The sequence below is a fragment of the Miscanthus floridulus genome, chromosome 2, assembly GCF_019320115.1.
Source record: "Miscanthus floridulus cultivar M001 chromosome 2, ASM1932011v1, whole genome shotgun sequence".
NCBI lineage: Eukaryota > Viridiplantae > Streptophyta > Magnoliopsida > Poales > Poaceae > Miscanthus > Miscanthus floridulus.
Genome location: NC_089581.1, coordinates 48,279,923 through 48,290,522, shown reverse-complemented (window position 1 = coordinate 48,290,522; position 10,600 = coordinate 48,279,923). Strand labels below are relative to the sequence as shown.

General features: G+C 48.7%; 2 protein-coding genes across 2 annotated transcripts; one reads left to right on the top strand and one right to left on the bottom strand.

Moving 5' to 3' along the window:
- Positions 1-1,013: 1,013 nt before the first annotated feature.
- LOC136536504 (uncharacterized) lies at positions 1,014-1,523 on the top strand. Its single transcript, XM_066528773.1, has one exon. It carries the CDS (start codon positions 1,014-1,016, stop codon positions 1,521-1,523), a length of 510 nt encoding a protein of 169 aa, XP_066384870.1.
- Positions 1,524-2,875: 1,352 nt separating this feature from the next.
- Positions 2,876-3,899, bottom strand: LOC136538715 (antimicrobial ginkbilobin-2-like protein). Its single transcript, XM_066530679.1, has one exon. It carries the CDS (start codon positions 3,849-3,851, stop codon positions 3,042-3,044), a length of 810 nt encoding a protein of 269 aa, XP_066386776.1. The 5' UTR covers positions 3,852-3,899; the 3' UTR covers positions 2,876-3,041.
- Positions 3,900-10,600: the final 6,701 nt, after the last annotated feature.

Here is a 10,600-nt window from a genome sequence, read left to right as displayed (position 1 = left end):
TCGGATGGCGGAGTAGGGTTGCGCAGCCAGTAAAGGAGAAGCCCGACTCCGTAGGTCGCTACAGTGCTCTTATTCGATTGTTTACCATTTATGTAATATTGAAGTTTGTAATAGTCTGCTAGGAAGGTCCAGTCATAGATGTAAGACCACCTAGCGCGCTCATTAGAAGCGTGTCGTTTGTACGGTTAAACTATTCTTCTTAATTATAATGATACGTAAATCTTTTGCGTATTCGAAAAAAAAAAATCTATGGTGCGAAGAACTTGAGATGCAGCTAGAGGCGTCCGCGACATATGAGATTGGGGTTTACTCCATCTGTCGACCCAAGTGGTAAAAAGTTGAAAAAATGCTCTCTGTACAGGAAGAAATTATGTGATCGGTTATTATTTATCTTAATGGAAGATGATGCTCTTCTTCTGTAAATGTTGCTTCAGGCATATATAGAGGAAGAAAGCAAAAGGCTTATCTTGTGTTTGGTTCCGAGAATGACTAGGGACGGGGTGAGTCCGCCCTCGATTAATGGGCTACTAGGCTATGTCAGTGAGTCGGTGTATCCTACAATTTGCCAACCGTTTGGTGTGTGCCAACGAATTCACAGGTTATGTCAGACTGTCAGTCTATCTTTTGAGAACCTGTCATCCAACTAAGACTATCTCCAACAGCAGACGCATCACGCTACCCAAACGCAAAATGTCTGCTCCACGTCGCTTTACGGCAAAAACATACGGTCCAACAGATGACGCAAACGGCGAACCCATTTTGGGTGGGAGGTGATGGAGAACGCAAATCTGCGTCATCTCTCTCCTCGACCCAAATCTCCGGTGCCGTGGACGACGACGGGGCCAGGCGGGACCGCGACGAGGCGCGGCCGGCACGGCCAGGCGGGAACACGGCGGGGAGCGGCCAGCGGGGCGAGGTGGACCGGCTCGGTGAGGCGGGTCCATGGCCGGCGTGGCGAGGCTGGCCCGCGACGGGGAGCGGCCGGCGTGGCCAGGCGGGACAGAGGCGGGTCCATGGCCAGTGAGACCACCACCACCACCACAGCCGCCGGCCACCACCACCACCACCACCACCACGCACCACGCCGCCCGACGCCAGATTCGAACGCCACCGGCCGGATCCGGGAGAGGGAGGGCCGAGGAAGAAGAAGGGGAGGGAGGGCCGGATCCGGCCGGGAGAGGGAGGGAAGAAGGCAGGCGGCGTCCGCGGCGAGCGCCGCGCCGGCGCGCAACCGTGCTGGGGGCGAGCACCACCAGCGCGCCGATGCCCCGCCCGCGACGGTGGCTATCAGCTCTGGGCGCCGCGCCAGCACCAGCGGCGGGGAGGGAGGGAGAGGCTCGGCACTTGGCGGGGAAGGAGGCAGGCGGACGACGGCGCATGCAGGGACGCGCGGGATCTGCGGCCGGCGTGGAGCAAGGAAGAGAGAGAGAGAAAGGGCAAGGGGAGATCGGGAGGAAGAGGGAGGGAGGGGAAGAGAAGTGACGAGGGGAGAGAGAGGAGATATTTTTACCGGTGTACAGTGATTTAGGTCGTCTGTTGGAGGAGCTGAATTTTGGGTGCGGATGCTTTTTACTGTGCAGGACCCAAATCAGAGAATGGGTGTTGTGTTTGGGCACTCATTGTTGGAGACAGTCTAAGAGACCTCAAGTTACATATCCACTCCGTCCGTCCCAAAATATAAGTCATTCTCGTTTTTCGAGAGATTATTTTTTTAACTTTGACCAATTATATATAAAAAATATTAATATTTATAATATATAATTAGTATCATTAGATAGATCATTAAATATATTTTCATAATAAATTTATTTGGAGATAAAAATATTGTACGCATTTTCTATAAATCTAGTTAAAATTAAGAAAGTTTAACTTGCACGTATCCCATAACATTATTCTTTTTGGGACGGAGGGAGCAGAGATCAGCGATATGCTATATAGTACGTTTTTTGTTTGGAAAATTTTCATACAAAGAAATAATGTATTTGAAAGTACCCTTCGTGCACGTGGTACTGTATTGGTAATTTGGTTTACGATCCTAGTAGTACATGCCGAACTATCAGAGAACGCTTCGTGCTGATTTTGACTTTGACATGTGTACCCTTCGTGCTGGTTTTGACTTTGGCATGGGTACGGGGATGGGCTACTTGGAGCAATCGTGGCTACATGCATCATAATAGCCGCGCGTGACAAGAATAATCTTCTTCGGTGTGTTTATGGAAGGTTTTCACCGCTGGATTTTCAACAGTTCCGAATGGAGGATGGTTAAATGGTCGGTTTTAGAGCCCTCTCTAATACTTCTTTCATTCTAAATTATATGTTGTCCTAGCTTTTCTGTTCTAATACTGACGGATAGTTAAGAATTAAGGATAATTATCTAGTCTAACTGAGGACTTTCTCAATGGTTATTAAACTACTAGGTGGCTGGCGCTTTTTGGGCTAGGAGACATTGGATGGGACTCTTGGTTGCTAATCTGTTTTCTCTTTAGAGATTGTTTAAACTAGCAAATATGTCCATGTGTTGTGATGAAATGTACATCCTGTTGCGAGGTTAACTGGGCAACTTGAAATTTATCATTTGTTCTAATACCTCTTGGGATTCGACTCTATGCCGTGGTTAGATGCACGTTGTAATCACTTGTATGAGCATTGGCACTGGGAAGTAAAATATGACAAAAGGAAAAGGATCTACACTGACTTAAATATTAAAGATAGATAGGACTTAAAACCCCTCAGCCATTTGAAAAAAAAGAAACACCTAGAAAATGTTGAAGAATGTTGTACTGCTGTAGTGGTTGTTAACAAACTATGTATTGCACGCTAAATTTTAAATTGAAGTACACTGTACAGGGACCGGGAACGAAGTCGATCCTTGAAACGTGGCTGGCATTGGTTTGTAAGCAGAGTTGGCTATCGAGGAACAGCAACCGGAAATCACACTTTTGTTGTATTTGATTTGATTCCCTTGGAATCTCGACTGTGCACAAATTAAAAATTTACAGATTACAGGTGCAAACAAAACCTATGGAGTAGGAGTAGTTATCTTAGGAGTCAAAGAACGGGGACAGCTCGTATCTGAGGCTGCAGCTTCCGCCCAGCACCCTGCCGCCCTTTGGCGCGCACCCCCTAGCCATGAGCTGCGCAATGGCGGCGTCCAGGCAGGCCTTACAGTCCCCACCGGAGAGGTCCTTGGTGCACTGCGCCATGGCGCGCAGCCTCTGCTGCTGGCCGCCGCCGCCATCGGCCGCCGGTGTCACGGAGTCCCCCGCGGCGAACAGCAGCGGCGAGAGGTACGCCGTCCTGGTGAGCCGCTTCAGCAGGCCGGCGACGTCCCGGTCGAGCTCGGCCGACCTCGCTGCTGGCGCGGCCCGGAGCGCGACGGTGCCGTCGTCGGGCGCGAAGGCGCGGTGGTCCCGGTCGACCTCGCCGAAGAAGGGGGCCCGGCCCGCGGAGTAGCGGAGCGTGCAGGCGTCGAGCCAGACGACGGCGTCCGTCTTGTGCGCGCACACGCGCCGCGCGTGGGCCCCCGCGGACCGGACGCACCGCGCGCACGCCGCGCGCGCCACGTCGCCGCGGCACAACGCGAGGCCGTGCACGCGCTCGGCGTCGCCGGCGGCGCCGCCGCCGACCGTGGCGATGTCGAACCCGCCAGCGGCGGGGGCCTTGGTCTCGAGGAGGGACATCAGCCGGTGGAGGTTGCCCGTGAACGCGCTGTCGGCCGCGAAGGTTCCCGCGCCGGAGCACGATGCGGCGGGCGCGCCCGTCGTCCACGTCCAGGAGCTCGCCGACGACGACGAACAAGTGGAGGCGGCTGCGACGAGTGCCACAAGGAATGCGGCTTGATGAAGAACCATGGCTGCGCTGGACGGCTGGAGAGCTCTGAACCTTGGATTGCAAGAGACTGAGCGGGAGAGGGAGACGAGCATGCATCCAAGTGACGGTGGTCGGCTTATAAAGAAGCAGGCAGCTAGGCGTGCAATGCGCAGGTCGAGGGGAATGGGAAGAAGCCAAAATGGTGGTGATGACGAGTGACGCGGCCACGCGGGGGGTTGAAACGGCCAGGAGTTGTTGTGGTTGGACCGCAGATGGAAAGGGCAGAGAGGTAGGGCGTAGGGGGGAAGACGGCCCGGCGCGGCGCCGTCTGGACGAGGTCGTATTCGCCGAAGGCAGGCTGGAGCTGGAGCTGGACGTGGTCTCATGGTTTTGGTCTGGTCTTGGTCTGCGTCTGCGTCTCCTTGGGAGGGGAGAGCAACGGCATAGGCAACCACCGCTGACCCTATGACTCTGGCAATACACGTGTACGTAGTGTTATCCTGCATTTTTTTTGATGGTTGGTAATGGTAACAGTTTGGATTTTGGTGAATACAGTAGTGGGAGATCTGGCCCCGTTCGCCTTTAGCGGTATTTCCGAGCAAACGAACAGTTTTTTTTTCTTACAACAAATTAGCATAAGCATCAGCATAAGCTAAATTTTAGCGAAGCGAACATGACCAATAGTACCATATTTTCCAACTTTTAATATGTACTAAGTTTTAATACATAAAACCTTTAATATATATCTAAATATAAGTATATGACTATATGTAGATATTAGAAAGACCACGGCAACTTATAATTTGACAATTTGTAACGGAGGAAGTATTTACTTCACGTCGGCGTTAGTCGCCTGAGCTACGGCTTCTGTTTAGGTAACATTTTGACTTCTATTGAGCACAAACCGGTATCAATAGATCGTGGACTGCTGACATTTCTTAGCATCACTTTTTACTAAGTTGTCATCCCTATCATGATGCCAGAAATGCGTTGTTAATAATTATAAACGACACTTGAAAACTCATAGGAAAATTATATATACATTAAAGTATCTGCAAGCGCACAGATAATATACCATTGTAGCATTTCACCCGAGAGTATGCCAGGTATCGTTATTTATATTTTATCCACAGAGAGGAGCTATGGAGTTGTGTTGGCATAGAGATATTGACAAATATATATACTTTGATAAAACCACTCTCATGCTATGGCAGAGGTAAGTCAAATGATAAATGAATAATAAGTGTAAGGTAATAATAGTATTCCAGAGATAGAAATAGAGACTCATAAAATGTAGTACGGCTAAGCAGGAGATTCATTAAGAGTAAAAGATTTCTAAGTCATTCCTTATTTACTAAGTCTTTTGTACACCCAAGTATATACACTCTTATCTATAGCATAACTAACTTTGAATCTATGCATAAGGAACATTACTAAGAAAGATCAAGAACAAAGCTTGTCTCCCTTCGCAACCGCGTTCTACTTGCTCTACAAACGAGGAGTGGACTACAAAGGACTCAACGGGAGTGTCACATCTGTGATCTACCACATGACCCAGAGGGCAGAATGCATCCGTAGGCAAACAATATCTAAACACCATGCTTACATAGTGTTGACCACTTAACTCACTCGAGTACTGAGCTAAGAGCTTTACGAACATATGCATAAATTCATCATCAATCATAACTATATCAAGCATCTAACTAGAGCAAACTAGGAACATAATAAATAGCAACATAATATTGAAGTAGCACAAAGTCACATATTTAGAGATACAATGGCTATACCAGTCTCCAGACAGCAGATCCGAAACCCTGAGAAACTCTACTTGAACCTTGCTAGCTAGCCTATACTAGAAACTTGAAGAATTGGAGCTCTATTCTCTTCTCTCTGAAAACCCTAATTTTTGGTCTGATCTTGACTTATGGCAGCGTGCTCTAGAAGGGGGGGGGGGGCAGGGATTGGTTATATAGGCTGAAACGTTAATCCTGAGCCCTCGGATCAAACCGACTTGAAAGAACGGCGTAGATGCAATCCTTAAGGAGGTGGAGAACCGACGTATGAAAGAGGGACTGCCAGGTGGGGCCAGGGGGCCAGGCGGCCTGTAGGTGGGGCCGCCCGGCCCCACATGTTAGCGTCTCGGCCTCTGCTTCGGTGTGGTGTCTTCCCGAGTCTTCTAGAACCTTCTAGGGTAGTTTTCACTAAGGATAAGCATGTTTTTATTTGATGATTTGATCCCTCTTGACAGTTTTCTGGATAAACTGTCGGGTTCATAAACCCGGGGTCCCTCGGGGACCGGCTTCCACGCCAGGGCTCGACCTAGGAAAATAGCATGTTGTTCATGGGCCGGCTCGAAGGTCTAAAAATACGACGGGCCAGAAGGACAGTCCGGTCGCCGACCGGAAGGTCTGCCCAAAAGAATGAGCGCCCGCTCATCAACTTCTTCGGCCCACCTCCGACCAGAGCGCTCGCTTCGAACGCCAGCCGCCTCCGGACGGTCTCTTCGATCGGAAGGCCTGGCCCAAAATGCTGCTTCCTACTCTGACCCCGTGACTCCAACTGGGGACCCGTGGGAAGCCTGCTTACCGCTCTTCTCCGACTGGCGCGGCCAGGGCCGACCGGAGATGTCTGCTTGGAAGGGACTAGGGCGAACGGAGAAGGCAGCGCGCAAGTCAAACCACGATACCGGGACCATACCCTGTACAGCTGCGGGAACAGTGTTCTACAGCTGCCCTGATACAAAACAGTATTGTAGGCACCGACATTTATCACTATAGTATTGTGGGCGCCGGAATTCACCATACCCAGTAAACATGGTGAGACTCCTCACATGCCTCTAGGCATCCGATAGTATTTTGCAGGTACCGACGTCAACCCTTCCTGAAGAAGACACCGCAACCTCCCATGTGCACCTGACATTCTACAATGACATCAACAGTGTTGTGGGCGCCTACCATCATCACTGTTCTCGTCAGCATGGGCAACAAGGCTTAGAAACATCCCTACTCTCTCCCTCTCACATGTAAAGCCATCCCCTTCTTCTATAAAAGGGGATGCGCTCCCTCCAACAAAAAAGATCGATTCTCGAGCGAGGACCACTTCTTCAAGTTCAGACTCACTAGATCGATAGCTCGCAAACCCCTCAAGCACACGCTTGAACACCTAGCTCATAGCGGAGTTCCGGTCGCCCTCGGCCCTTCCGGTCGGACCCGACCGGGCCTCTCGTACACCCCTCATTTCTCCTTCTCGTTTGTAACCCCACTACAGACTTCGAGCACCTGGGCTCAGGAATAAAGTCACCGACCAACCCAGACTGGACGTAGGGCATGTTGTCCGAACCAGTATATATCCTGTGTCATTGAGTGCTAGGCTAGCTCCGATCGCAACGTACAGCAAAACTACAAATATTCACTAGTTGGTCACTTTCTGTACCGACATAAACCCTGCTAAAAACACAGATTCACCAAAACTTGTGGAAATTGTCAGTTTAAACCCCAAAATCTATGTTGGCGATCCTGTTTATACATTTATTCAAGTTAAGTTGACGATTTATGATGGATGATAATTACCGTCAATAAACTCCCTGTGGCAGAACGACCCGAAATAACACGCATTCGGAGGCGCTCGTCTTTCACTAGACACTAAGCACCCCAAAAGTTAGCTACATCGGACAGTTCCATCGAGCACACCCCATGGGAGAACTCAAATCAATCCACGTTTTACCTCTAGAATCCAATAATGAGTATGAGCTTACAATACTTAGTCCATTTCATACAATAAGAGTTCTTGGAAATTATTTATTACAATACCAGGGTTCAGAGTGCGATAATTAAACAGCAAAATGAAAATAAACATCTAGCGAAAATGATACAAGGATTCGTCTGTGCCCACCAGAAGAATCCTCCACACAAGAGCTACTCCTCAAGCTGCACCTGCAACAGGGGTAAAATAAACCCTGAGTACACAATGTACTCGCAAGACTTACCTGACTAGTGGGAATAGTTTCCTGACTCCAAGGGGTATGATAGGCAATATGGGTTTGCTGCTTTCTTTTTGTTTATGAAAAGCATTACTAGAAGTACGTCCTTAAGATCAAGTTTAATTAGCAGTCATGATTACTTCACTAGCTAACCATTCTAGGTAAGCACCTGTTCTACTTTCAAGCAAGGGTTAATCAGTCAGAACCATTTCACCATCTTTCATCTTCCTGTTCTTACTACGGTGCTAGACCATAGCCAAGTCGTACCATCTCACGGAAATGGTGATTCGTGAACCAATGTATCCTAGCTGGGTACCCCGAAACACACGCCCTATTTGTACCCTAGGCACAAATAAGACCAACCCATTCCACTCCTATCACAGGGTCTAGGTCCTCATCCAAACTTGGACTCTAAGCCTCCACACTTGAGACCCGGTCTCAGTATGGTGCTTAGACCTCCATCTTTTCCCGCCTCCAATCAGTCGGTCTGAAAAGAGCCAAAACCATGACAAGAGCATAACGAGCCTTCCCGCTCCCATAAGCAAGTATGTGCTCAGGATAATAAGTCTGTGACCTGACTACCATCCACAGCAACAGACGGCCCTTAATCGACATGAACAGGGAAAACAGTGTAACCAAGCTAAGCCCCATTGGCCATGGGACACAACCTGTTACACCCACCAATACCCATACCATATCCCTACCCTATCTCCATTTTTCCTTTCCTCATTTTATTATGAGAGTAATAATAATCCCCTATTGTGAGCAACTGCAGGTTACTCATGCTACCGATGACCTAAGCATAGCATCTACTCGAACCTGCACTAGTAAGACTCTTAGGATAGGTGTATCTATGCATGTGGTTTCCATAAAATTTCCTGTAACGTAAATGCACAACACATTTATATACGGTGAATTATAAAATAGAGGTTATGCACCGGGGCTTGCCTTGGGTAGGCACGGTGTCAGTTGAGTCAGTCAGTGGCGGCTCCGGGACCTCCTCCTACACAAGAATCTCCTCCTCATACTCCTCGATGGTCTTCTCGAACTCATGATTGCTGGTGGTCACGATCTCCGCCAACTCATTCTCTACATGCATGCGATGATGATGCAACACTTAGCATTCAGGCAACAATAACTCTTAAACTAAGAATGCGCATACCAAGCTACTAAACTAGCTCTAATGACTAAGATACTAAGCTAACTATCATCTTCATCAAGCAAGGTGTTGGATTCAACTAACAAACACTCAGTTTTGTAATTTAAGGGTATATCTTTATTTCTACTAATGATTTAAGGTACATTGAAACAAAGAGCATTTAACTATCCTAATGCTTAGTCTATTCTAAGTCTACAAAAATTACAGTGAGCACATAATAATACAATGAAGCTACTATAAAATTTTTAGGACTAAAGCTATCACCAATCTACCATAAAAATTCCTACAATAATTAACTTAATATTATTAAGCATCCTCAAATGATTTAATAGCTCCTAATGTCAACACGTATAAACATGAACTAAAAACACCAACCGGTAGAACACAATTTTAGGAACATAACAAAATTTGTTTTATAATTTTTGGACACCTACACGATTTTATATGATTTACCAAAGATCGGCTCAAAAATTAAATTAGAAAACCATTGCTAATTCCTTCTGAAAAAGAAAACTAAATCTCCCGCGCGTCCCACATGTGGGGCCCGCGTGGCACAGCACGCACGCAGCGGCCCACTGGCGCGGCCCATGCGAGGTCGGCCCGCTCGCGAGGTGGCCCATGGCGGGGGAGTCCTGCGCGCATTGGCGATTTTGTAAAAGAGACCTCGAACTCCTCCCAATTTACAACTAAGTACTAACACTATTTTCTCCTCTCTCAGACCTTCTCACTTAACCCCCTGACTTTTCCTTAATTCACCCATGCGCACCCCTAGCAACTCAGTGCACGGCAGCGCGACAGCGATGACACGACGCAATCATGCCGGCCACCAGAGGCTCGCACTGGCCCGTCGGTCAGGTCGACCTTCAACTATGGTCCAACCACCTACACCAAGCAGCAATGAGGTTCATGTGCTTGCCAACACGCTAGTCCCCATTGAGACAAGCTCCGAGGTTGATGTTGGTCCTCTTGCTAGTGGTGACCCGCAAGTCACACTCTCCCACATGGAGTGCTTACCACAAGCTCTAGCACTTGACCCGGCCGGACCACTTGTCGCCCCTCGCGTCTAGCTCTACTAGAGTTTCTCTTCGCGGCTCCCGCGGGGTGAGCACAATCCTCCTCACAATCACTTCTCTGGAGCACCGCACAATCTTCTTTGCGTGCTTCAATGGAGACCACCACCAAGCCATCTAGGAGGTGGCAACCTCCAAGAGTAACAAGCACCATCGATTTGCAACTCGATCACCTAGTGTCACTCAATGCAACCTCACGATGTAATCACACTAGAATCGCTCACTCACTCGATCGGCTGAACACTATCAAGCTCAAGTGAGTTAGAAGGCTCTCAAGCACACCTACACAAGCCACCAAGGCTCAAGGGTGCTTAGCTCTTAGCCAAAGGCTGACCAACTCTTCTATTTATAGCCCCATGGGCTAAAATAGCTGTTACCCCTTCACTGGGCAGATTTTAGGATGATCAGACACACAGGTCGTGTGCACTGGACACATCCGGTGTGGCAACCGGACGCGTCCGGTCATTGCATTCGGTCACTGCTTGACCACCATGTGTCCCATTCAAACGAAGTAGCCATTGCCGCCCAATGGCCCTCTCTAACACGCTTTGACGTGATGCATCGGATGCACTATAGCGAAGT